This window comes from Kluyveromyces lactis (assembly GCF_000002515.2).
Source record: "Kluyveromyces lactis strain NRRL Y-1140 chromosome B complete sequence".
Taxonomy (NCBI): domain Eukaryota; kingdom Fungi; phylum Ascomycota; class Saccharomycetes; order Saccharomycetales; family Saccharomycetaceae; genus Kluyveromyces; species Kluyveromyces lactis.
Genome location: NC_006038.1, coordinates 675186 through 702745, shown reverse-complemented (window position 1 = coordinate 702745; position 27560 = coordinate 675186). Strand labels below are relative to the sequence as shown.

At 38.5% G+C, this 27560-nt stretch overlaps 11 protein-coding genes across 11 annotated transcripts; 7 read left to right on the top strand and 4 right to left on the bottom strand.

Annotated features, from left to right (window-relative positions):
- Positions 1–93: 93 nt before the first annotated feature.
- RPS22B (40S ribosomal protein uS8) lies at positions 94–1623 on the top strand (the record flags this gene model as incomplete). The annotated part of the gene is made up of 3 exons (XM_451883.2): position 94; positions 642–773; positions 1364–1623. Coding segments are annotated over 3 exons (393 nt in total).
- Positions 1624–2092: 469 nt separating this feature from the next.
- Positions 2093–4861, bottom strand: KLLA0_B07909g (uncharacterized protein; the record flags this gene model as incomplete). Its single annotated transcript, XM_451882.1, has 1 exon — positions 2093–4861. One exon carries the CDS (start codon positions 4859–4861, stop codon positions 2093–2095), a length of 2769 nt encoding a protein of 922 aa, XP_451882.1.
- A 2260-nt stretch (positions 4862–7121) lies between these two features.
- Positions 7122–9236, bottom strand: ART5 (Art5p; the record flags this gene model as incomplete). Its single annotated transcript, XM_451881.1, has 1 exon — positions 7122–9236. One exon carries the CDS (start codon positions 9234–9236, stop codon positions 7122–7124), a length of 2115 nt encoding a protein of 704 aa, XP_451881.1.
- A 1208-nt stretch (positions 9237–10444) lies between these two features.
- Positions 10445–12187, top strand: MDM30 (SCF ubiquitin ligase complex subunit MDM30; the record flags this gene model as incomplete). Its single annotated transcript, XM_451880.1, has 1 exon — positions 10445–12187. The coding sequence occupies one exon, from the start codon at positions 10445–10447 to the stop codon at positions 12185–12187; it is 1743 nt and encodes a 580-aa protein (XP_451880.1).
- A 250-nt stretch (positions 12188–12437) lies between these two features.
- On the top strand, positions 12438–14375 carry SSQ1 (Hsp70 family ATPase SSQ1; the record flags this gene model as incomplete). Its single annotated transcript, XM_451879.1, has 1 exon — positions 12438–14375. The coding sequence occupies one exon, from the start codon at positions 12438–12440 to the stop codon at positions 14373–14375; it is 1938 nt and encodes a 645-aa protein (XP_451879.1).
- A 139-nt stretch (positions 14376–14514) lies between these two features.
- On the bottom strand, positions 14515–15045 carry ARC18 (Arc18p; the record flags this gene model as incomplete). Its single annotated transcript, XM_451878.1, has 1 exon — positions 14515–15045. One exon carries the CDS (start codon positions 15043–15045, stop codon positions 14515–14517), a length of 531 nt encoding a protein of 176 aa, XP_451878.1.
- A 1057-nt stretch (positions 15046–16102) lies between these two features.
- Positions 16103–19786, top strand: ROM2 (Rho family guanine nucleotide exchange factor ROM2; the record flags this gene model as incomplete). The annotated part of the gene is made up of 1 exon (XM_451877.1): positions 16103–19786. The coding sequence occupies one exon, from the start codon at positions 16103–16105 to the stop codon at positions 19784–19786; it is 3684 nt and encodes a 1227-aa protein (XP_451877.1).
- A 768-nt stretch (positions 19787–20554) lies between these two features.
- On the top strand, positions 20555–21583 carry ELO3 (fatty acid elongase ELO3; the record flags this gene model as incomplete). The annotated part of the gene is made up of 1 exon (XM_451876.1): positions 20555–21583. One exon carries the CDS (start codon positions 20555–20557, stop codon positions 21581–21583), a length of 1029 nt encoding a protein of 342 aa, XP_451876.1.
- Positions 21584–22610: 1027 nt separating this feature from the next.
- On the top strand, positions 22611–23240 carry RIB3 (3,4-dihydroxy-2-butanone-4-phosphate synthase RIB3; the record flags this gene model as incomplete). The annotated part of the gene is made up of 1 exon (XM_451875.1): positions 22611–23240. The coding sequence occupies one exon, from the start codon at positions 22611–22613 to the stop codon at positions 23238–23240; it is 630 nt and encodes a 209-aa protein (XP_451875.1).
- Positions 23241–23568: 328 nt separating this feature from the next.
- Positions 23569–24867, bottom strand: WRS1 (tryptophan--tRNA ligase WRS1; the record flags this gene model as incomplete). The annotated part of the gene is made up of 1 exon (XM_451874.1): positions 23569–24867. One exon carries the CDS (start codon positions 24865–24867, stop codon positions 23569–23571), a length of 1299 nt encoding a protein of 432 aa, XP_451874.1.
- Positions 24868–25634: 767 nt separating this feature from the next.
- Positions 25635–27146, top strand: KLLA0_B07711g (uncharacterized protein; the record flags this gene model as incomplete). The annotated part of the gene is made up of 1 exon (XM_451873.1): positions 25635–27146. One exon carries the CDS (start codon positions 25635–25637, stop codon positions 27144–27146), a length of 1512 nt encoding a protein of 503 aa, XP_451873.1.
- Between the last annotated feature and the right edge of the window lie 414 nt (positions 27147–27560).

Below are 27560 nucleotides of genomic sequence, written 5' to 3'. Positions count from 1 at the left end.
TATTACATTGAACTAGCTTATAGAACAGTTACTTCCAGCTTCCTAGTGATTCGTGAGACCAACTACACATACACACACTATAACAAACTAACTAGTATGTTAGCGCTGTTAAAATAAGTGAGATGAAGGGAGGATATATGTATTCTCACACTCATCAGTTGTGTTTTTGAGTGTGAAAAGTTTTGAGAAGTTATAACGAGAGTCTGGTTAGACGGTAAGAATCAAGTCAATTTATGCTGATACGTCCTGAGAGTTTCCGTTTTGTCGGGAAATGGATTGAGTATTCTTTTGAGTAAACACATTAGTTTTTGTTTTAACTTTATTCCTTATCATTTCAACTTTCCTCTGTCGAGGAGATGTGTTTTACGAAAGCATAGACCACCTGATACCCTTTATTGTCTTGGATAATGAGTCCTTCTTTTATCCCGGTCTTGTTGCTCTGTTTTTTTTTGGTTCTCGCTAGAGGAAACAGACACCAGCAAGACAATGAAAACCAACCACCGTCTTCGTTTACTTTGCCAAATGAAACTGTTTCTATTCACAAATGACAAACATGTGTGTGATTTTATTTTATCTATCCATGCTTTAGTTTGAGAAAAGCTATACTAACTGGATTCAATAAATATCATTTTTCTGAGTAGTGACTCGTACTTCTGTTCTAGCCGATGCTCTAAACGCTATCAACAACGCCGAAAAGACCGGTAAGCGTCAAGTTTTGATCAGACCTTCCTCCAAGGTCATTATCAAGTTTTTGCAAGTTATGCAAAAGCACGGTATGTCAATTTTCCCGTTCTCCATGAAGTATCAAAGTACTTTGCTTCTCAGAAAGATTTCTTTCGAAGTTGTGACTTTTTGAATCCGTATCCGATTGTTGAAAACATGTGCCACTGCAGATAAATACAGTTCCCCCATGAATTGAGTGCTTATTTTGAATTATGAGTGTTCCCGGACTGATAACTGGATGGTTTGATCGGGCAGTAAAATGCACTAATCCAGTCCCTTACTGTCTTTTAATTGTCCGGGAGAATAATTTTGAGAGAATGCTTCTTACACGAGTTATTACCTATCAATGTTTTAAACTCGTTTACTTTTTCCCAACATGTGTCCCAGTAAGACGCAACTCAAATATTAACGCTCAATTGGTATCAATTTCATTCAAGGTGAAGAGAAACATGGATAAATCCTGTTATTCATTCTGTTAAGCATATGTTTTCAACAATTCATTAGGTGATGAATTAATTCATATACAATTTTCAAGCTATGATTCATTAGCCATGCACAAACCTTTCACGAAGTAGTACTTTTTAAAATACATTCTTACTAACTCTAATTACGAAAATTCTTCGTTTCAATATTGATTCAGGATACATTGGTGAGTTTGAATACATTGATGACCACAGATCTGGTAAGATCGTCGTTCAATTGAACGGTAGATTGAACAAGTGTGGTGTTATCTCTCCAAGATTCAACGTTAAAATTGCTGATGTCGAAAAGTGGACTGCTAACTTGTTGCCTGCTAGACAATTCGGTTACGTTATCTTGACTACTTCTGCTGGCATTATGGACCACGAAGAAGCTCACAGAAAGCACGTTTCCGGTAAGATCTTGGGTTTCGTCTACTAATCACATCAATAGAGTCTTTCGTTGTACAATAAGGTTTTGATATATATATATATAATTCAGACATACCATATCTTTTATAATTACATTTAGCTGGTTTTACAAGAACTGAAATCATATAATATCTCCTCACTTTCCAAGAGGTAATCACAACTAAGATAACTAGATGCTATACCTTAGTTTTATCTTCTTCTCATAACCACCCTTTTTGTGCAAATGTTTAACGTAAAAAGGTTTTCGTTTGAGAGATATGCTATTACATCAAACTGATATTAAATAAATATTAAAAACGGAATTGTCTGTCAGTGGTGGGTCTAAGTTTAAAATAAAAGACAATTAATCAATAAAACCAGGCAACAGGTCATTACGTAGAAATGGAACATGTCAACAAAGTACTTTAACATGTGAAGATAAAATATGATAATCCGTTATCAAAAATGGGGTCATGCCATGGCCCGGGGCTGAAAGGTAATTATTTCATTGGAAAGAAGGTCGATGGAGGTGGTAGGGTGAAATGCTCTCTGTCTCTGTTCATGAATGCTGATTGAACCATAGGAGGAGGTAAAAAGATATGAGAGCTTCCAATATTCCCAGTATTATTGGTGGCTGTTTCAAAGCGTGAATTGGTGTTATTTGATGCAAAATTATTGCCGTGGTTCTCATGGACCAAATTGATCTTTAGAGGCGGCAACTTGACAGAAGTATTATCAACATGGCAGAAAAACCCATCGTTGGATTGTATGTCCCCTGCATTCTGGATCATTCCAAGAGAAATGCTGTTGGATCTCTTTGGTTCTTCGCGTGGAGTGTTAACTGCAGATGTAGGTGAGGAGGTTGACATTGGTGAAACTGGTCTTACTGGCACTAATAGTTGTGAGTTTCTACCCTGAGGACTGTTATTGATCTTGTCTTGAATTTGAGAAATGGTGTTGTTCAACTCTTGGATAAGCTTCGTAGTGGCTTCAAATTCCGGATCTGAGGAAGAGATAGTTTGCTGCAAGTGTCTAATGATCGAATCAAGGATTCGACTCAGTAGGAAATGAAACCCTTTGAAATATGTGAAATCATCTGCGTTTCTCACTTCATCCCTGAACAACAACTTCTTAAAGTCATTTTCAATGAGGGCATCGATATCCACACATTTTCTTGATAGAACAATATACCGTTTGATGAACTGAGATACAGAATGGTTTTCCATAGTATAATTATCGAAATCATTCTCGCTACCGCGTCTATACAACAGCTTCGGCATACCGTCTGATCTATGGTAGATAGAACAATACCAAACAAAGAGTAAGAGATGAATGATCGGATTACTGAATACATTCATCGATTGTGTTACAGTTTCCTTTGAATCATCCCTAGTCAATAGGAGCGTGGTTGCAAATAATTTCACTTGGAATAATAGGGTGCTGAAAACTAATTTTTTCACTAATGGATCCACAAGGACCATATCCGTATCATGTTGGACACTTGAGATAATAGGTAGACAACAAATGGCCAAATTGTTATTGATATTTTTTTCTATCAAAGGGATTGATTTTAATTCTTGCAATATGCTTTCCGCAGAGAAGTCTACTCTGTGATGGAACCATCTGTTATTTAGATGGAATTTTGCCCAGCTGACATTAACAGTCTCTTTTGTTGGCGGTATCACATCCTGTATGAATTCGAACCAGGTAGCAATATACAATTGCCAATATTGGGAAGCGGATGGGTTGACACAGTACGAATTGATCATATCAACAAATTTTGGAGGAGCATGCAAGATAAATACTTGAATTTTCCAAGTGTTGAATGCAGTACTTTTTGGATCCGAATTCTGTGTTTGTCTTAAGAACTTTGATGCCAATCTGTTTACCAAGATGATCGTATTGTGCAACGAATGTTTAGTCTTATAGTGTGTGTCAAATCCTTTGAACATGATAGTTTCGCAGAAAAGAGCCTGGTTCACTACGAGCAAAGCATCCATCGGTACGTTCATATGGTCGACATCTGCTTGTAATATCCGATCCATAAACTCTGACAACGTGAAGTTCTGGTAAACCTCCTTGGTAAGGAACCATTGATATATTAAAGTCGATACTTCGGTAAATTCCCCTGATTTTAATAACAAGCTGACGAATATATCGAAAACGGACCAAATTTCATAAATTTGACCGGTCAATGTGTCAGTAACCGTTTTGATCATCGCAAATAGAATCTGTTGGTACATTATAGAAGTCGTCAATATCGAATGAGACAAACTCTCTTTGGAATGAATATGGATGTAGATCAAGATCGAAAGTGGTAAGAAACTATCATTATAAGGATTTTTCATACACTGTTGCCAACAGGTTTGCCATATATGCAAGAATTCTTTCTTCTTCTCGTGATCACTGTCCAAATTCTCTAACAAATTAACAGATAACAAGGCTAAAGGTAAAGGAGACGTCTTACACCAATTGTCGAAGGTAGCTTCATTCTGAATAGCAGCTGTCCATTGAATAGACAAAGTTCCCGGGAATAACGAGTTACGGTGAAGGTAAGAGAACGCTTTACTCAAAAGAACCTCTGGATCGTCCAATATATTGCGGAAACGACCGATGAAAATAGTTTTCAAAACTTCAGAATCCAACGAAATCGGCAGAGTGTGTTTGTTGAACACAAGGGATCCATTACCCTTGCCCTCATGAGAATCAGTACGATTAGCCAACGGAGCCATTAACTTTTGTTTGTTTAAATCCGGGCTCGGATTTTGGATAGTCACATCATCAACGTCATCTTCATCAGAAGGAGTCATGGGTAATGGTTTGTTGGGATTCGAAGAGGAAACCGCATTATCTTGTGGGGCAACAATGCCAGAAGCATGGTCATCTTCGCAGTTATCTATCTCAGATCGTAGGACATGAGCTGTTAATGGTGTATTGGGGGTGACTTTAGTCACTGAATCCATTGGTTGCTGCGAACTGTTAGGACTACTTCCAGGTATTGAATGTACGGGTGAAGAGATCTTAATTAACGAGTTCATTACTTCTTCCATGTTTTTATTACCAGTTTTCAGCATCGAATTCAATGATGATTTGTGAACAGTCCTGATGTGCCGCTGCAATAAGTCCCTTCTCACAAATGAGTGAGAACAAATGGAACACGAAAATGGTTTAGACCCCGTATGTGACCTCTCATGCCTAGCCTTATGTTCTGACCTAGAAAATGGCTTGGCACAAAACGAACAGATGTATTTCCTTTGAGAAGCAACCATCCTATCTATAACAAGTACCTCTGCTTCTGTTTCACTTGTTCTGACGCTCAGTTTTCTGCGACAGGCTCTGTAATCTTAAGTGAAAAATTAAGTTCGGCTGGTATAAGCCAAAAAGAAAGAAAAAAAATAATTCTTAAGGCAAAGAAAAAATATTGTCAGAATAGTGCTAACGCCAAAGGTTTATCCAACGCTATGCCTCAAATCCTAACAATTATGACTTCAGAATACTTCCAAGCTAAACTGGAAAAACTCCACTGTAATATAAGTGAAAAATTCAAAAATAAAATTAAAACCTCACTTATTTTCTCAAGGACAGGCTAAAAATCCAAAGTAAAATCAGATTTCCTTGCTCTTCTTAAATCTCACTTGCTTACTCTATATGCTTTGATGTCCGTGATTTTCCGGTTTAAACAGAGAGCGACACAGTGAACTCAAGATGCCTTCAAAAAAAAAAAAGGACCGGTTCAAATGAGTGATTTTTATCGGATATTGATGTCCTGTATAGGAAAATAAGAAAGTCTTGACTTTTTTCCTTTCTTTCACAAACTAGCGATGGCAGATTGAGGACAGAAAGATATGCAACACAATGTAGCAGTAGCAGCAGCAGTAGTAACGAAAGTGTCTATCCTATGCCCAATAGTATTGTATTAGTATCAATATTAATATCAAAATTATTATTAGTATTTATAATGTGGCGAAACCCATAAAAATAAACAACAATAACAACAAAATAAACGGAGAATTATCGTGCCTTGAAGTATTCTACCGACACGCACCACAAACCGAAACTTAAGTATAATCGTTTTATTATCAGAAAACCTTTTACAGAAGAAGAAGGAGAAGGAGAAGAAGTAGACGTATATTAATGTAACAGTAAGCAGAACTCGTGACAGAAAAAACGTGACACCAATTATAAAAGTGTCAAAAGTGTAAGCTCCAAGTACCGAAACTTTAATGCCAAATGTTAAACAGAATACTACAAATCTTGTTCTCTGAAAAGGAACTTTTCGTCGTCTTTATAAAGGATGGTAAACCCACTAATGAGTAAAACAACTTTCAAATTCTCCCCGCCCCTCGTTTCTCGTTGTTCCACGTACTTTAACCAAACTTGACAACATACTTGAAAACATTCACACAAAAGTGCCTATGGCAAATAAGGAATGATTAACTCCATTGGTATACTGAGACAGTGTGACTCCTGCAGTACGCATAAAGTTCCAGGTTTTTTTTGTTGTTACCATTACCACTATCTACAATCCCATAATAAGTCTTAATCACCACGTAATTCTACTGAGCCATCCAAACAGTCCAATGTAAAGGGAATCAATCGGATAGCTCAAAACTCTCTCATAACCCCTCTCTGTTCTTGCGATATCTTTCGATATCCCGATAAACTGTGATGGTTTTTCCATAGGCATATACAGCTTAAAAACACAATGCTTCACAGAGACCGGTTTTACAGAGATCATAAGGCTGCTAACGCCTCTTCTGTGCCAAAAATATGTCACAAGTACCTCGGTGGTGCTCAAAAAAAATAATATGTGCAAAAAAGTGAATTTTGTTAGGAACAGCAACGATATCCAGCCAATCTCCGATTTTTTCGGAGGGGCTGCCGTAATTAGTCCCTGGTTTCCCTTCCCATCCCCTCCATTGGAGGGGCACACGTTTTCAATACGCCGGCGGCGAAAAATTTGGAAAAAATTCACAGTCACGCGGATACCACGTGATTACAACTTTTTCATGGTTTTGGTGCCATTTGCGGCCGCTATGCCAAAGAAAAGGAAAATCTGAAGTCGGGAATGCAGGAGTATGCACATAAAAACCCTGGTAGGACATGTGTGGTGGGGCGAGAGAGAGGGGAATCGGTAACGAGGGGGGAGAGGGGCGGGTTACCCCAGGAGGCAAGGCAACAAAGCCGATTCAAGAGCCGAAGGCTTATTGTTACTTAGATGCCCTTTCGGATTGAGATGGAGAACATGAAACAGTCCACACATTGGTATCGTGACTGGGTACTTTGTGCCTGAGTCGTTTAGCTGGACTTTTCATTTCTTCTGAAATAGGTAGGGCTTAGGATAACAGTGTTACAGTGTTTATTGCTGTGGGTCCCGTTTCGGAGATGACAAGGCCCGTACCTACGTTTGCTTTGTAACTACTGTATATATGGGTTTCTTAATGGACTTTCAGATCTTGTGGTTAGTGGTAGTGAATGCCCGGGACGAGGTTCACCGGGAGCTAGGGTTGAGACGGTGTATTACTGAGTTTATTGTTGTGATGGAATGTATAGTGGGGTAGGTTCACGTGATACATTTTCGTAACGGACTCTAGACTCTTCGTATGAGGGTAACCTCTGGAGGTGACTTAGGAGATCTGTCATTGAGGCTGCGTTACTTGAGGCATTGCTGCTGACGCCTAGGGCGCCAGCAGCTGAGGAACCGCTGTTGGTACCATTGCCACTTGCAGTATTGCCAGCAACACCGGCAGCCGCAGCAGCTAGTGCAGCAAGTCTATTGGATGATGAATTACGACTTTGTCGTTGTAAATTTCCAGCATCTCCCGATGTATTTAGTAAGGCATTTAATGCCACTGAATTATTGTTCGGCTGAGGTGCTTGCAATCTCCAAGATGGCGGTGGGCCATCAAAGTATGAAGAAGATGGTGGTTGGTCCCTGGACAGAATATCATCTAGTTGTTGTGGGGGTGTGGTGGGTAAGGATCTTGTCATTTGTACTGGAGTAGATTCTCTCTGATACGCTTCATAGCTCGGAGGAGCTTGGTTATCTGTTTCTGGGAAATACTGTACAGAAAAGGACCCGTCCTCTAGTCTTGTGACACCTCCACGGTTGCCGTGCGCGCCGGGTACCGTAGTGTTAACATTGGCATTGTTATCATTTGTACTGCTATTCATCCCGGTGATATCAGCTGGTTCTGCAGGAGAAGTTCCACCGTTGGATTCATCTGATTGTTCGAACAATGGACAAAATTGGCCCGGCCTGAAGTGGATCTTACCGAAATGATCTAATAATACCATTCTTCCTTGGATCGGAACATGTTCCATCAAATACAATTTAATCGGTAGGTTCACTTTAATTTCTGTAGACTGTTCGTACGGCGGATCATCTGGTTTGTCTTTATGAATAACGTTCCTTTTCAAAGTGATATGAACTTGTAATTTGTGACGTACTTTGATCAAATCGGCACCAACATCACAGTCCTGGGTGGCTCGCTTCAAATCATCCGGGAATTGAAGCACTGAATTGAGTTTAATCTGATCTATCAAAAGATTATCCTGAGTTGGATCACATCCGGGAAGGTCATCGAACCTGGCCAACATTTGCTTTTGTATCACGTTTTCATCGTCGTAAACTTCTCCCGCACTGTCTTTGAATGCATAGTATTGAAGCAACGATACCACAATTTTCTTCAACTTGTATCCTTTTTGGAACGGGTAAAGTTTTACTGTAAGCGGAGTAGCACCACCGATAGGGATAGCTTTGCTTGGGATAGAGATTTCGTATTGTAGTTTATCAGGCCAACTTTTACCTACGGTGACTTCTTCTTGAATGGCGAGATTATCAGGCTTCAACGTTCTAAAAATTCTCAAGTATTCGTATTTGGTAAAATTTGCCTTATTGAACCCATGTCTCTCAATGCAAGATTCCATTGTGTATAATACAGATCCGCTTTGTAAACCTTCTACGGTTTCTGGCATATCATCCGGGAAGACAATTTGGAATGGTAACTCATAATTTCCGGGCGGTAACATGAAACTGGCTCCAGTTGGCGCATTCGTTCCATTATAAGGTGTACCACTAACTCCGTTACTAGGTAATTTAAGTACCGTCGGAGAGCTTGTCTTGCTCAATTTCATTTTTGCTGGATTGTTCATTATGGGTACAGATCGAACCCTAGAAAGAATTGGTTTTGAAGATAAGGAAGAAGAGGAACTACTATTTCCAGAACCAGAACTACTACTCCCAGTACCAGCACCGGAAGCATCGGAGCCCTTCAATACTACACCCTCTTTGTCAACCAACAAGTTATGCCAGAAAGCTTCAAAGATGGTTTGGTCCTCTTTGACTATACTAGCCAAATTATTATTCTTATGCTGACCCACTTGTAAAAACTCAAGCTTAAACTTACCAACAAGACGTAAAGTAATTCTCTTCACATGTAAAGCTTCAGGCAAAGAAAACACTGTATCACCACGTAGAACAGTGGGCTCAGCATCTAACGCAGACCCTGACATAAATTTAACATTCCCATATTTGGAGGCAATTCGAATGTCAAATATAATGGGAGTCTTCTTAGAAACACCACCAATCCCACTGGAACTGTTGATGTTGTTATGGTTGGTCTTGTGGAGCCCAGCAAACATTGAGAAGTCAGCCAAAATCCGAATTCAGTTCGAAGAGGTAATTTCACTTGATCTATCACAATATAATAATCCTCCCCTCCAAATCAAAAGAGGAGAGAGCACTGCTAATTTGATATAAAGCTAGAAAAACCACGTCAAAGACTTCTTGTTAGGCCTGTACCTATAAATAGGAAACCGTAAAATCCTTTAAGATTAAATACAGAGTGAATATATACCATATTTTGCCCTTTAAATCTCAACTTACTGGTTCTTTTTGCAATCTGTGATTGCATATATATTCTTCTTTTTTTTTTTATTTACACTTTTCTTTCCTCTATTTGATCGTCAAAGAATTGCTCGAGCCCTTGATTTGCTTCTGCCGTGCGACGTTATTGCGATAAAGCAAACAACCAACCTATGTAATATATCGGCACAAATAAGGCTGAGATAGAAGTGTGTCTATCCGAATGGAACTAAGAGGTAAGAAATTCTGATGTTTTAGACTAACCACCGGAGGAAATTATTTCTTCTATGTGATCGGAAACAGATATCGCCTCGAGTGCTTATTTTTCGGACTGCAGTTAATAGGGGTTGCCGTGATAGTTGCTATTACATCTGTTATAGGCATTGTGTCTGTACTTCAACGCATGCTGTAATGTATTTTTGTGGCAAAAAATGGAGGGATAACTCAGTTCTCTTTTCACTCAGTTTTCTCATTCTTGCAAGAAACTCTAATGCGTCCATGCAACGTAGTTTAACGACTTCTTTTGAAACTGAACTGTAAATTGAAAGGTTGGTCAGCTCACATTGTTGGGCTAGTGCTGCATATATTGCTACTGATGATCTTAGGAACAAGTACTGTTTATGTTTAGTACGGTTGCTATTTACATGAGGTGCCTTCTGTTGTCTGAGAGTTCTGTTTCTCTTCTTAGGAACATAATTCTGTCATTTAATTTATTCAAATGAACAGTTTGTTGTACCATAGAATGCGGTTCTCACTACAGGTATTCCCGCTCCATACTTTATTTAGAGCGAGCACCGTTACGTATACTTTGTATTGATGCGAAATTCGTTGATCAAAGAACAGAATTTACCTTAATATATCAGAAAAAATTGTTATATGGATATTTTTGGGATGATTAACTAACATACCATTGTGTTAAAGGGAAATAACAGATGAGATGGAACGCGAGCAGAGAAGACGATTTTAAACTCCATAGGATGCGAACATGGTTCAGTTGCTCAATCTTCCGGAGGAGTTGATTTATAGGATTGCAGAACTCTTACCAGCACAGGATGTATTCAATTTTGCAACGACTTGTTCTCAGCTCTGCGAAAACATGGGTCGGAACAAGCAACTATGGTTGCGTAAGTCTAACGAAGAATGGTTCTACCTAGAGGAATCATATCGCCACTGCTTTCAGAATCTATTACTTTTTGAGTCTGAGTGTAATATTGTAAACGAAGACTACATGGAGTATTTTGCCAAAAGAAAACGATTGGAGAGACAGGTAAGTGATGATATTGATCGAATGACTGAATTAGGGTTTTCACGGGAATATTGGGAAATTTTTTACAAGCACGTATTAAATTATGATATAGTACCGTATTTGGTGAAGATTGACTCCAAATATCCGGTCACTGAGCTTAATGCAAAAGATAAAATAAGCTTTTCTTTTCTCACTGCAATGAGGCATAACATGGTGTTCAAGGCTATGGAAAAATATTCGAGCTGTGAAGAACATTTAGATAGTTATGAGAACCAATTGCTGCTGCCGTTGGCTGCTATGGATAGCTCCTTTTTCTCTTTAATCGATAAAAGAATCTTATTCTATAATAAATGTCACCGATTGCTGAATAGAAAGATGAAGAACTTAGAAAAGATCAAGAAGATATCTCCTACTCTTGTGGTGAAGCAAGCCATTGAAACCCTCATGCGTGTGATGGAAGAAACCTACTTGCTCAAGGAGTCTCAACAGGGAACCATTGAAGAGTATTTTCTTCCAAGAGTATACTCGGGGGAATCAGACCCTAATGAATTAATAATCATATGCATCCTCCAGGAATTTGCAAGGCAGCTAGATATCAAAATTACTGTCGCTAACGGTGCACTAGTAATACCAGATTCACTCTCACCTCAAGGTGTCACATACCTTATTCTAAGAAAGAAAACGTATCATCAATTTGAATATCAGTTTTTGACTGAAGCTACTTTCAAGGATTTGATTAATGATATGAACGGTGTTCAAGATGGGGGTGCCATTGTAGATTTTGAAACAGCAACAATGAAATTATCTGCAAGAGATATTTATACAGAGTTTTTAATGTACATTTCTCAGTCGGAAGAATCCGCAGTTGTAAGATACAATGAGATATGCCAGGACCCAAAGCTATCATCAGCCACATACCCAATATCCAAATTCGGAATTGATCCAGATGAAATATCATTTTTTGGGACATTTAGGAAGGTTTGTCAATTGTATGAAACAAGAGATATTAGACGCCATGACTTCGATGTCATAGAGAGAAAATTTCGGCGATCGATGTTTCGTTGGTACCCTATGGACCTAGCGATTAATTTCCATTCAATAAAAACAGATAGAACGAAAGAGGATTTCCTATCTACATCTTTGCAGCAGTATCTTTTTGAACCCTATTCGGTGCCGCTTAGAAGAAATGAAATAATAGGCAAATTCGTCAAACGTAACGAAAATGATCACCCGAGCCTCGTAACGAATTATGATATAAGAAGTGAAAGAGACTGTTTTGAGCTTCTTGCGCACGATGGGAAAAAATATGTTTTATTTGCCGAAGTGGACTCACTATCAATTGTTCACTACAATGTAGACGACCCAGAATATCATGAATTTCTCACCATTAACAAAAAGCAGAGACTTGATTACTTGTTCAGACAAACATCCACCGAAGATAATGTTCTTGTTCTACAACTCATGGATAAGTTACATACGTAACTTAGCGGTAGCTTCTGGAACAAAGCACTTCGAACCGTTTCACCGCCAATAACCGGCAAGCTTCCAGTCACATGACCCATATTTTTTCATAATGTGCATAATGTATAATACCTAAAAAAAAAAAGCATACTTCTCTTTAGCAATTCAGTGACACCAATGTATTCGTCCAAGGTAGATCATTAATTGAAAAGATACTATCCTGCAAGTTAAGCCATACAGTATAAGCCACGCTGTACATATACAAACAACAATGCTAAGACTCAGGCCTCAAACTGCAAAATTCTTCAGTAACAGGTGTGTGAGATATGCCAGTACCAAAGTGATCGGAATAGATTTAGGGACCACCAACAGTGCTGTTGCCTACATTAGGGATTCAAACGATAAAAAGTCAGCATCAATCATTGAGAATGACGAGGGACAAAGAACAACACCATCAGTCGTTGCATTTGATAAGAACGGGAAAGTTTTAGTCGGAGCAGCAGCGAAGAGACAGTCACTAATTAATTCGGAGAATACCTTCTTTGCTACTAAGAGATTAATCGGGAGATCTTTCCAGGATTCAGAGACACAAAAGGATTTGGATGTGTTACCATACACAATTGTAGAGAACAAATCAAACGGTCAAGCTTATCTACAGACATCTGACGGAAGCCAGAAATCGCCTAGCGAAATTGGATCATTTGTTCTGAAATATTTGAAGGGAGTTGCAGAGAAATATCTAGAGGAGACAGTGAATAAGGCAGTCATTACGGTCCCTGCTTACTTCAATGATTCTCAAAGACAGGCAACAAAAGATGCTGGAACCATGGCTGGTTTGAAAGTTATGCGTGTTGTTAATGAGCCTACAGCTGCCGCGCTAAGTTTCGGACTAGATAGCAAAAATGATGGTATCATTGCAGTTTATGATCTTGGTGGTGGTACATTTGATATCTCTATCTTAGATATTGAGGATGGTGTCTTTGAAGTTAGAGCCACCAATGGTGACACCCACTTAGGTGGTGAGGATTTCGATAATGTCGTAGTAAACTACGTCATTGACAAATTTGTGGAACAGAATCCTTCTTTGAAAAGAGAGGATATTGTGGCAAATAGAGAGCTGATGCAAAGAATTAAAGATGCATCAGAAACTGCTAAGATCAGGTTATCACATGTCAAAGAAACAAATATTGAAATTCCATTCGCTTATGAAAATAAACACATCAATGTTCCATTAAAAGAGGTAGAACTTGATAACATTACCATGCACTTGATCGCTAAGACAGTTCCTCCTGTTAAAAAGGCCTTAAAAGATGCTGATATTGACGCCGAAGATATAGATGATGTTATTCTTGTTGGAGGTATGACTAGGATGCCTAAGATTAGGACAATTGTTGCAGGTTTGTTCGGACAAAAACCCAACGTTAGTGTTAATCCTGACGAAACTGTTGCATTAGGTGCAGCAATTCAAGGTGGTGTCCTTTCTGGTGAAATCAAGAATGTTCTACTATTGGATGTCACACCATTAACTATCGGAATTGAGACTTATGGTGGTGTTTTCTCACCCTTAATCCCTAGAAATTCCACTGTTCCTATCAAAAAAACAGAGATGTTTAGCACGGGTGTAGATGGTCAAACAGGTGTAGACATCAGGGTTTACCAAGGTGAAAGAGGACTTGTCAGAGATAACAAATTAATTGGTGATTTGAAGTTAGCTGGTATTCCTCCAATGCCCAAAGGTGTACCTCAAATACAAGTTACTTTTGATATAGACGCGGATGGAATCATCAATGTATCAGCCGCAGAAACCAGTAGTGGGAAGGAGGAGAAGATAACAGTAATAGCAAATAGTGGTTTAACTGAGGAGGAAATCAACTCTATAGTTGAAGAAGCCAATGCTAACAGAGAACGTGATAATCTGATAAGACAAAGAGTCGAGTTAATCACAAAGGCGGACATTATGATTAGCGACACTGAAAATGCATTCGAACGATTCCATGATATAATCGTCAACAGCCCTTCATACGAAGATACCCTTAACTCTGTGAAGGCCGTGAGGGCAAAAATCGATCATTTCAAACAAAATGATTCCGATCTGAGCTTAGATGTCAACGTTATCAAGAAAGAAACAGATGCTGTACAGAACCAGTGTTTGAAATTATTCCAAGAAGCCTCAAAACAAAAACAAAGTTCTAAGAACGAGCAGAAATAAGAGTACACCCTTAAATGTCGAGGTTACATTCCTATTATCAACGTAAACATCCATTTCATTTGTATATACATACAGACATTTTTTTCATCTTATACTAAGTTTCTGGATATATATCACAAAATTATATAGCCGAGACTGCTTATAACGACTTGTTCATGAATCTCCTTCTAGTGAATGCCAACCAGAACTTCGAAGGCACTTCTCTGTTATCTTTATACACTCTTTCTAGCAATCTCATAGCCAGTTCTTGACGGAATTGTTGGATATAACTTTTTAAAAGCTCCACATCTGCTGGGTTGTCCAATGGAATGGAGTAGACAGTGTTCAATGGGAAACCTGGAGTGCCTGGGATAGCAAAGCTATCTAAACCTAGATTCATTAATTTCTTAACAGCTTCGTTATAACTAGTCGATAAATTCAAATTTGCCAAACAGTCGTTTATGAATAGAATGCCGTAGATTAATATTCTATCAGCTGGGGATTTGATCTCAAAGTTCTTAAAGAAGGAATTGGCACGGAAAAGATCTAGACATTCATCGATAATATCGTAGTCTGAATTGGACTGGTAAGCTGGTCCTCTATATTTCGTATTCAATGGAAGTAGTGCAAAGTTACCCACGAAACGATCAGTAGCTGGGTCCGCTAGAAAAGTAGAATGGAAAGCTGGCATTATGTGTTTGTATTAAGGTCTGACGAGATTATCACCCGATTTGATACTCCTGCGATTTTAATTCAGACGTACTTTAGCTACCTAATCATATATTTTACCACATATGTTATTTCATAGTTTAGTTTTCATATTGAAGTAGCTTTTCAGTTTTAGGCAGAGAAAAGGGGTTTCACTAACAGAAGTTACAACAGTTGATTCGATCACTTGGTGATGTATTAGTGATGATCTAAAGCATCAAGTAGGTATAGCAAAGGGAAGATAGAGGAGGGTCCGGAATTATCGAGGCCTAATCAACTAGTCTTTTGATACCATCCCAAAAGTAGCAATCACGTGACTCATGTAATACAGATTCAGCTTCCCCTGACTTCAAAAAATTACATAATACAATAAAAAATAAAAATACGCATACAGAAGCCACTGTGCCAATAGTCACGATAACCATCTGATTGAGGCTAGTGACAGGATCTGGAACAGCAAGGTTATACACAAATTACCGGACGTAAATTTCTATTTTCACTGCTATTTTTTTTTCCATATTTTTTGCTTGTTTTCCGCACTATGATGATGTCCCAAATCTCAACTTCATGCACCGATGTTTCGTAAGTTGAGAATTTGATTTGATTTGATCATTTGAAAGAAAATAACGGAAACCTGATAAATAATAAGGAGCAAGGCTTGATTGAAGGTTTTGTTGACACAGAGATTTGGGCTAAGAAAGTGTTATTTCGATACCGGAACGGCAGATTGGAAACTTAGGGTGGTGTACAGTAATCTGAGAGAGTACGTTTGGTGTGTGTGAACGGGAATAATTTCATAAGGCGCAATTACAAACTCTGTTCGGTTTTCGTTTTGGTTTCAGTTTTCCTTTATTATTGTATTTTTATTTTGGTTGAGGTTGTCTGTTATTCCAGTTCCAATATCCTTTCAAACTTGAGTATTCCATTATTCCTTTCATTTCTGGGATTAGTGTCTTTCTTTTTGCTTTTGGTTGACCTAAGAGAAGCTTAGAACAGGATTTTTGCATTAAGTGTCTTTTTGTTCTTTCTAAAGCGAGACAATGAGTTTTTCCTCCAATGATATGGAACAAGACTCCAGGAGGCAATTGTTCACCCAGATTTTTGGTATTGAGCGGCCTTTGTCGCCTCCCCCAAGTAATGTACCGAGAGAACTGCCAGATTCTTTAGATATGATGAGTTTAAAGGCTGTGCTCAATGAAGATGTAGAGAACGATTTACTGCAAAATAGAGGTCAGATCTCAGAAAACAAAACTGGGACTGAAAGGAGTGTTTTCAGAAGTCCTGTCCATGTTCGTCAAATAAGTGACGTTCCAAGTATGGACACGGAGGATGATATTGTGACTCCTCCAGAGTCGACTTCTCCACAGGCGTATCCACCAGAGGATCTTTCTTTACCTAAGCAGCGACCTATGTCGCATCATCATCATGGTAGACCAGCGCCGCCCGCCATGGACATGATTCATGAATCACCGAGAAGGTCAAAGAGTGAAAATTTCAATTCAAAGCCGTCTTTACCAAAACTTTCAACTACAGGACAAATTAACAACAACAGCAGCAACAACTATAGCAACAACATTAGTAATCTTAATTCACGGGGATCATTCAGTGCCAAAAAATCTCCGCTGCAAGGATTTGGACTATTTTCAAGATCTAGCTCGAAATATTTGCAAGCGGATGCAAACCTTTCGTCGAATAATTACAATAATAACTCATCATCTGATCACATTTTCGGAAGGACTCAGTCTATAAGTTCTTCTACTTTCAAAAACTTTACTTCTTCTTTGCATGGGAAAACTAAAACCGTTGGTGGTCGAACCATTCCGCAAAAGTACGATCACTCAACGAACCCATTGCTTGATTCAACGCTAGGTCTGGGCATCAAACAAAGAGCATCTTCTGCATCGTTGTCCACCGAATCAGCTATGTCGAGGCATATACGTAGAACATCCACCAGCTCATTACACACAAAGCATATAGTGGTATCAAGTTCTATTAGGAGACCCCAGGTGTATCCCGCAATGCTATCGAGAGTTGCGACAGCTTTCAGAAAGTCAATCACATTGTGCGAACACAAAAAAGATGGACTAGTTTACAGAGACGCATTTACTGGTCAACAAGCCATTGATGTCATCTGCTCAATAATAAGGACAAATGATCGTAATTTAGCTTTGTTATTGGGGAGAGCACTTGATGCTCAAAAACTCTTCCACGATGTGATTTATGAACACAGGCTTCGTGATTCCCCTAACGAAGTTTACGAATTTACAGGCAATTCCAGAGTTATCGGTAAAGGCATATATGAGATCGGTTCTACTAACAATTTCTCTGCTTCCCAATCCAGCACTACCATCGCACCTTCCAAATCCGAATCTAGTCTGTCTCTGATGGAGAAACCGGAGGATCTAGACTCTTATCATCAAGTGAACGGTGTATTCACATTGTTAGCAGAATGTTACTCTCCAACTTGTACTAGAAACAGGTTATGTTATTCTATTTCATGTCCAAAGCGACTCGAACAACAAGCTCGTTTGAATTTAAAGCCAAATGGTGGATTAAAAAGAAATATTTCTATGGCAATTGATGATGACGATGAAGAAAAATCATCATGGACAAGTTCTGTTCCAGAAGAACTCTGGAGTTCACTTACCAAACGTGAGATTAAAAGACAGGAAGCTATTTACGAAGTCTACAGCACAGAAAAGAAATTTGTCAAATCCCTTGAGATTCTTAGAGATACATTTATGAAGAAACTAGCTGAAACTAACATCATTCCTGCCGATATACGCAAAAATTTTATCAAACATGTTTTCGCCCATGTTAATGACATATATTCCGTAAACAGACGGCTCCTAGACGCTTTGTCAGAAAGACAAAAAGCATCTCCGATAGTCGATGGAATTGGTGATATTTTACTACGTTTCGTTCCATTTTTTGAACCTTTTGTTATGTATGTGGCATCCAGGCCGTATGCTAAATATTTGATCGAAACTCAGAGGTCCGTTAACCCATATTTCGCTCGGTTTGATGATGACCTGATGAACTCTAAGTTAAGACATGGGATTGATTCCTTTTTGTCTCAAGGTGTTTCTAGGCCAGGTCGTTATGTCCTACTTGTTAGAGAAATAATGAAGTCTACCGACCCTGAAACTGAAAAGAGGGACTTGGAGAATTTAACAAGGGCCCTAGAAGCCCTTCGTGCATTTATGAAACGTATTGATAAGGCTAGTGGTGCTGCTCAGGACAGACATGATGTTAAATTGTTGAAGCAAAAGATTCTTTTCAAGAATGAGTATGTCAACATGGGATTGAATGATGATAAACGGAAGATCAAGCATGAAGGCCTTCTATCAAGAAAAGAAATTACCAAGAATGAAAATGGTGTTACAGGTGACCTTCAATTTTATCTACTGGACAATATGTTATTATTTTTGAAGTCAAAAGCAGTCAATAAATGGAATCAACATAAAGTTTTCCAGCGGCCTATACCTCTCCCGTTGTTATTTGCCGCTCCTGGTGAAGAAATGCCAAGTTTAAAGAGACATATTTGCGGTAAACCGGATAGTCAAGGTATGGTTATTTATCCTGATGCAATCGCTGGCACGAATCCCAGAAATGCTATCTCTTTCACGTATTATGGTGCTAAAAACAAATACCAAGTAACGTTATACGCAGCACAGTTCGCAGCAATGCAAACGCTTCTTGAGAAGATAAAGCAGGAACAAGCTAGGATTATCAAAGAAAACGATATCTTTAACGTTTGCAAAATTAGTGATAGGTATTTTGATTACTCCAATAAGATTAACAGCGTTGCATCTTGTGATGGCGGACGGAAGTTAATAATCGCCACCTCGCAAGGCCTATTTTACAGTAACATTAGAAGAGCAGAAAACTCTATAATATTCGGGGCTCCTACAAAGCTTCTGACAAAGAGTAACATCTCACAACTCTCTGTGTTAGAAGAATTCCAATCGATCTTGATCTTAGCTGACAAAAAATTATACAGCTGTTCATTTGATATTTTAAAAATAACAGATCCTCAAGCGGGGAACACTTATTTCAAGAAACATGCCAAGGAACTAGTAACCCACGTCTCTTTCTTCAGTGATGGAGACTGTAACGGTAAAAAGTTAATCGTAACTGCACACACTTCTCACAATTCCATCAAATACTTTGAGCACGAACATCCATTATTGCATGAAAAGAAACACACCAAGAAGAAATTCACCGAGGTCGAGTTTGATAGCGAGCCAGTATCCATATCATTCTTAAAAGCGAATTTATGTATCGGTTGTAAAAAGGGTTTCCAAATTGTATCAGTATCACAAAACGCACACGAACCTTTATTAGACCCTGCGGACACCTCTTTAGATTTTGCATTAAAGGATTCACTACATCCTCAAGTCATATACCGCGTTGGAAACATGTTTTTCTTATGTTATACAGAATTCGCCTTCTTCGTCAACAACCAGGGCTGGCGTAAAAAAGAGTACAATGTTGTACACTGGGAAGGTGAACCAGAAAAGTTCGCCATTTGGTATCCTTACATCATTGCATTTGACAGTAACTTCATTGAGATCAGAAAGGTAGAAACCGGAGAGCTGATCAGATGCGTAGTCGGTGAGAAAATAAGACTCCTTCAAACCAGTTCACAGGAGATCCTCTATGTCTACGAGGATGAAAGAGGCTACGATACGATTGCATCTCTTGATTTCTGGGGTAAGTAGAGAAGGACAACGGCAACAGAGACAGCAAATAAAAACCGAAAGAGAATTTACTAGACTCTACCAATTTCACGCAAGTTATTATTTTGTTCATTCATTCATTCATTAACTATCGTAAATGTATATACAAATACATCACACACCCATATATATATGTACGTATATGCATTCAGATAATTCTACATTTTCTGCTTTCCCTTATGAATCGCATGTCAGCTGGGATTCCGAACCACATTTCGGTTCTTATCACTGGACCCGAGGGTCCTTCACTAACAAGCGAGAAGACTGAAATATTTCACAGGCTCGAAAAAGGAAAAAACCAACAAAAGAAATGATGATGAAAAACAAAATGAAAAATTAAAAATCAGGATTCGTTACTCGAACATAAAGATTTTAACATACATACGATTATATAGAGATATGCGATGATGCTTTAAATTTCAATACATAGAACCAGTACAACCCATTGGGATTTTTGAAACTAAGGCGCTGCTCTCAGAGTTAAGGAAGTTAGGCGCTTACGAACGATCTTTTCCTTTTCTTTTCTATTTTTGTCTTTCTTTTTGCTTTGGCGTTATAGTAACCTGATCTAGTTTGTGTCTGGATATCAGTTCTTTGTTGATAGTTTTTTTTTCTGAACAGAATAAGACGTAATTTGGCATCTGAAATTTGACTGAACAACCCATATTATACGGTTTGGATTATCACGTTGAATAAGGATCATATTACTAATACTCGTGACAAGTTTTTGAAATTTTAGCCTAAAAAATAATGAGTGACATTCAATCGGGTTTCAAACAAGTTTTAGATAACTTAAATGGATGCTCGTGGATTGAATACGATATCCCAAGTCCAGAAAGGCCTTTTGGTTTGCATTTGTGGCCGATTTTCAGCAAGGCCTTCGAGTATGTCAAGGGTTATCCAGCTGATGAATTCGAATTCGTTCACAACAAGACATTTATGGCCAATGGTTATTATGCCATTGCTGCGATAATCGTTTATTATATCGTTATTTTCGGTGGTCAAGCATTGCTACGTAAGGCCAATGCTGCCCCATTGAAGTTGAACTTTTTGTTCCAATTGCATAACTTGGTATTGACCAGCGTTTCATTGATATTATTGTTGTTAATGGTAGAACAAATCTTCCCAATGATCTGGAATCATGGTCTTTTCTGGTCCATTTGTTCCAAGGAAGCTTTTGCTCCAAAATTGGTGACTTTGTACTACTTGAACTACTTGACCAAATACTTGGAATTGTTGGATACCGTATTTTTGATCTTGAAAAGAAAGAAGTTATTATTCTTGCACACTTATCATCATGGTGCTACTGCTCTGTTGTGTTACTCTCAATTGCAAGGTAAAACTTCCATTGAATGGGTCGTTATTGCATTGAACTTAGGTGTGCATGTCGTCATGTACTGGTACTACTTCTTAAGTGCCAGAGGTATTAGAGTCTGGTGGAAAGAATGGGTCACCAGATTCCAAATCATTCAATTCTTGATTGATCTTGTGTTCGTCTACTTCGCTACATACACTTTCTATGCCAACAAGTACTTCGACGACATTCTACCAAATAAGGGTACGTGTTATGGTACTGAATCTGCCGCTGCCTACGGTTACTTGATCTTGACCTCTTACTTGGTCCTGTTCATTTCTTTCTACATTCAATCTTACAGAAAGGGTGCTTCTAAGAAGGGAGAAACTGAAAATAAAAACGCAGCTGCCGCTATTCAAGAATCTGCTACCACCACCGGTAAGTCTAAGACTAGCGGTAAGACTAAGGCTTCAAAGAGAGTTTAAGAAAAGGATTGAAATCTTACCTCCAAGACCAAGTTCTTTTATCTGTTTCTTCATTTCTCTTTGTTTCTTTGAATCACTAACGTCACATCGCTAGAGATTCCTACGAATAAAAATAAGATAAAATTGTACAAAATTTTGAAAATCCTCTCATACTTAATCTGAACCAAACTTCTTGTCGAGTACTGGTACCCCTCATCGCGACGTGCATTACCACCAATTTACAATTTACAATTACTATTCTTATGTGTAACTTCAAAAGAAAGATAAAAGGATCCATCCCATCCACCTTCTATGTATAAAAATTGTATAGCTATTATTTTTCCTATATATGTGTAAAAAAATAGCTACAGCCCATTATTGATGATAAACATGCATTCACCAGAGCTTAGCGGAGCTATAAGTCAAACTCGGCCGATTCGAGAGCTCCGAATTAAACGTAATGTGACACAAAATACACTGTAGGAAATAGAAGAGATTCCGGATCTGGTGTTACTATCATGTGAAAGAAGTTATTACCGCAGGTTCGAATCTCGCCAGAATGGGCAGCATGCTAGGTCTGATGAATATAGGTTTAATCCATCATGCTCTACTGTTACAATTACTAAATGGCTCGCGAAGGTAGGTCATGTGATTATTAGTAAATTTTTGTGGGAAGAAAAAATTTTCTACGGCATTACAATGGAGGACCGGAAGACTTAGTCATTATGGGTTTAAAGCATGAAACCAATCTGTTGATATTTCGAAAGAGTGCAAAATTAGACACACTTTGAAAGTAAGACTGGTAAAGAATTGAAATGGTTTACTTATGACTCTTGTTTATGACTGTATTTCATTGTTTAAGTGTATAAAAGCAGTGAGATCGGACACTTTCAAAGATACCAGTGGAAGTACGGAGGCTATTTTGAGATATCTATTTATTCCATAGTCACAGTAAAGTGAACGGTTAAGACTAGTTAAGCCAAACGTTGTTATCTTACACTTCAATTAAAATCAGGTTAATCCAATAGCAAGTTATAATACAATAAAAATGATATTCACCGATATCGAAGTAGCCATAGAAAAGTTCAGACAGAATAAGTTCGTTATTGTGATGGATGACGAGTCACGTGAGAACGAAGGTGACCTAATCTGTGCGGCTAATGCGATCACCACCGAACAAATGGCCTTCTTGATACGTTATTCTTCTGGGTATGTTTGTGCACCAATGACCAACGAATGGGCAGATCGTTTAGATCTACCTCTTTTGAAAGATCTTTCGTGTGAAAGTTACGCAGATGACAGACATGGAACCGCATATACCATTACTTGTGATTATGCACACGGAACCACAACAGGGATTTCAGCACATGATCGTGCATTAACGTGTTCCAAACTTGCTGACAAGACTACTACCGCTATTGATTACTTGAAGCCTGGTCATGTGGTGCCATTAAGAGCCAAAGAAGGCGGTGTTCTGGCCAGACGTGGTCACACTGAAGCAGCTGTCGACCTATGCAAGCTTGCATCACTCCCACCAGTCGGTGTCATTGGTGAACTCGTCAAAGATGAAGATGGAGATATGATGAGATTGGATGACTGTGTCGAATTTGGCAAAGAATTCGATATTTCAATTATTACACTTGAAGCTTTGGTGGATTACATTCAAAAGCATCAATGAATACAATAATTTCTGTTCCAGTAACATAATAATCTCGGCCTGTTGGTTTTACTGTTCGACCTTTATCTTCGATTATACTATCAAACATCTGGCCGGCTCTGAATTATAATCTATAATGACTTTAACAAATGATACAAAAACGAATTAAATACTAGAGATAAAAGATACTTATTACTCTGTATATAGAAATGCCTTTGCTTCTTTCCTTCTCTTTACGCATACCTTCAGCTAAGAGTCAATATTTATATCTGCACTAACAAATATGGCAACCTTTAATGGGTTAAATTTCAAGGCAAGCGTTCGGTACTCATGCTAAGTGATCAATCTTTCAGGCTTCAGTGTTCTTCTTCTTATCTTCCTTTGGTTTGACTGGGACCAGTCTTTCTTGTTGGCCCCAAACTAGTTTGTGTGGTTTCATGAATTTATCTAATGTCTCATCATCAACTGCTGCTCTACGCTCTTGGAACGCCTTTGTAAAAGCTTGTAAAGTTTCGATACATATCTTCTTCATTTCTCCTGACAGCATTTCACCGCTCTTGTATTGGTCATAGCATTGCTTCAAAAACTCATCGTCATCTTTGAAGAATGACAGGTATTGGTATGCAACATCAACGTCTGGGTTACCACCGTATTTTCTGTGTTCTTCCATGGAAACTTTACCTCCACTGAACGCATACTTATTAATCTTCTTTTGTATTTGTTTTGGAGTATCAGTCATGAAAATGGCACTGGTGTCATCACTTGCACTCATCTTAGTGGAAGAACCTTGCAATGCAGGGAAAAATCTAGAATGTAGTAAGGAAGGCTTGCTATATTTTAATTTGTCGGCAACGTCTCTGCAGACTCTGAAGTATGGATCTTGATCGATAGCACATGGAATCAAACAAGGGGTCTTATCGGGTAAACCCAACACATCAGGGAAAGAACTTGGGAAAGCAGATGCAATTTGAATAGAAGCAAAATGGAATTTACCAATACAATCTGAATCGGTGAAACCAAACACAGCTTTGGCTGTTGATCCCGTGATTTGTCTCGAAATCCGTACCACTGTTTCATAGAAACCGCCACCCATGTATTCTAAATCGGAGAAAATAAAAGTCTTCTCTGGGTTGAATCCAACAGCGACGATATCCTTTGCATTGTCCTTGGTGAACTTTTTGACATCTTTAATGGTCAACTTTGGCTTGAACAAGAACTTTTCATCGTCTGTTAATTCAATAACTAAAGGACAATCGAAAACATCCTGTAACCATTTTGTAAAGATGAATGGGATCATATGACCCAAGTGCATTGAGTCACTAGAAGGACCACGGCCAGTATACAAGAAAAATGGTTTACCTTGTTCATACAAATCCAAAATCTTTGTGAAGTCACGTTCACTAAAGAAAACACCTTTGCGCAAGAAATGATGAGGCTTGTGACCGGTCACAGCCTCAAATCTGGCTAAGGTTTCTTCACCAATAGCTTTAGTACCAAATTGTTTGATCAATTTTTCATAGTCAATGGATTGTTGAACACCGTTTTCATCCACTGCACCTTCAACGTCCCATGGTGTAACTTTTTGTTCAACACCAGCTTCCTCTGTTGTAGACAAATTCTCAAGCTTCTCAGTAACTTGCTCGGTCATATCGTATCAATGTTTAGATATCAAACTGAGGGTTTAGTTATGCTTGTCTCTAATCTTTACAGGTATCGTCATCATCATCACCAAAATCAACATTTACCACATACATAATTTCTTAATGATTTGATATTGAAGAATCATGAAAATTTTCTAAGATGAGGTAAACAGGTTATTCTTATCTATGAGAAAATGCTAGTTAATACTTCACATAACGGCCAGCTTGTTTGTAACTTGCCTTTGCCTTTAATGGTTATGATATGTAAGCAAATTTGTGCTCACCTCGAGGGTTCTGCTATAGCGTACCTGAGGACTCTTCCTTCAGTACGCTATGGCCTCCGCCGTCCTCTATTCACGTGATACAAATGGTCAAATTAGGTAACACATAATGACTCCGTTGAATCGAGAATAGAGTATTCACAGATCCGTCAGACGTTTCGAATGTAGCTCTTTTCTTATGAATATGAAACCAGCGTAGCTGGTAAAGCAATTTTGCAGGAATTCTCCGTCGCTGTCATGGAGCTGACGCTATGATTTTGGAGGAACTTTTATAAGGACCCTAAGATAAATTTATCACTATTTAAAAACAACAAATTCTTTTACGAAGAACCGCCCCATATATAGCCTCAGCTCTGTCTCTAAATTCGCCAATTATAAAGTTTTAAGTTGCCAATACATATTACATTCGCTACCAAATTATCAACTTTTTCTCTTTGATAATAAATTCATCACTTCGATTCAGTTTTAATAACCAAAAGAAAAGATAAGAAAGAATGGTTGATTGCTCATCCCACGAAACAGACATGCATTACTTATTCAATGATGTTTTGCAGCTTGATTCGGGGCAATTACCCGCTGGGCTAAGTTTGGAATTGCGTTCTGGCTCATTTTCACCTGGGTTGGAGGACTTACTGGAAAAGATAGCCGCAAGTCCCATTACTAAATTCAAAACTGACATGACCGATGTCAGCGCTGGCTTTGACACAAAAATTAGTTCCGGTTCTCTTTCTTTATTTAATGATGTTAAAGACAAAATTCATGCTACTGGAAATAGCCTCAGTACCGAATACACACTTACATTTCCCTGTCAGAATTTCACCGAAACTGGCAATTTCAACGGAGCTAGTGCTTGCTTAGACCCTCAAATACTATCGTTCAAGGGTTGCAGTCTGGAAAGGGAAGAAACAAACAACAGGCGAACTCCAGAAAATTTAAGTTTATCTGGTACAACGGATACAGCCTGCTTCAATTCACCAGCCCCTTCAGCAGCTCCCTTACGCCCTTTAAGATCCTTGGATATTTTAAATCGGGAAATGTTTGGTGTGTCACGGCTGATTGAACCGAAGAAACCGCGGCGCTGGACTAAAAAAAGAGAACCACGCATAACGAAGATTGCAAGGCCACTTAGAAAACACGTTCGCTTTGAATACAGGGCCAAACAAGATGAGACATTCAAAATCGTATTCAAAGGTGGCTTCATCAGACAAAACATTATCAGATCATATTTCCCAGAGTCCGTGAACGGTAAAATAAAGGTACCGGATAACTGGAACCCAGTCACAGTACAATTAGATGATGAGAATTTCTACGAAAAGATGTTGGAGAGCATTAGAAAGCAGATTGAACCAGCGTGTGGCCATGTTAGAACGTATTGGAAAATGACCAAGAAAAGGGAGGGGTCCAAGTTTTTTATAACAATAAAAGAAGAAGGTTTTGACACGGAACCTACATTTGGTGACGATCAGTACTATTTTAACGTGATATCTAAAGTGGTCGAGTCCGGTAGCTTTGGTCCTATTGAACGTGGAGCAAGAAATAAGGATAAGATTCAAAAAGCAATAGATAGGGATGATGCTGTTGGCAATTATCGTTGGTGCCATTTTATCACGTCAAGTGAAATGAAGGGAATCTTTGATTTTTTTTTACAAGGTTACGATTATTGTGCTAATGACAGTACCGTGTTGGAAAAACTCAAGGCAAAGTCCAATCCCGATCCCTTCAAACATCATGAATCTAGAATCAGATCACATATGTTAGGATACATCTCTGGTAAATCGTGTAAACTGCATGCAACGAAGCTCAGTGGAAAACCTAAAAAGTTCTCAGAACAAATGTATCAACTAATTATGAGTTTCGACGATTACAAGAGACCCTACAATACTGCCAAAGACATTTCGGTCATGGAGATGAAATACATGATCGAGAACTTATCAGATCTCCTAGAGAAATATTATTGGGTAGATCCATCTACTGTGCCTGACGAAGGATATCCTATGCGTTCCTAAAATAGCGAACAACCTTATTTCAAATAGATATTTTATAAACCTAAAAATTTCACACTATATTACACTATAAATACAAGGTAAGGAACTTAATCCACAGATATTTCTATTTTATCTGCACAATTTCACAATCCAGATTCGAAAATCAGTTCCATGTCACAATATCTTTTGAGGTACCACTTGCAGGTTGACTCGAGCCAAGCCTTTTTCTCCATGTTGCCAATGAGGACCCTGAAATGATTACGCAATCGCGAAAACCAGCACAAACATAAATGAAGGTTTTGTTTACATATCACGTGCATTGTTGTTTGTTTCTGCAGGAACAGCGGAAACCATTCGAGTCTAGATTCTGTCAGGTGAAGAAAAAAAAAAAGTCGCCAGACATAAAAGGGTTCTATTATTGAACACTTTATTTGC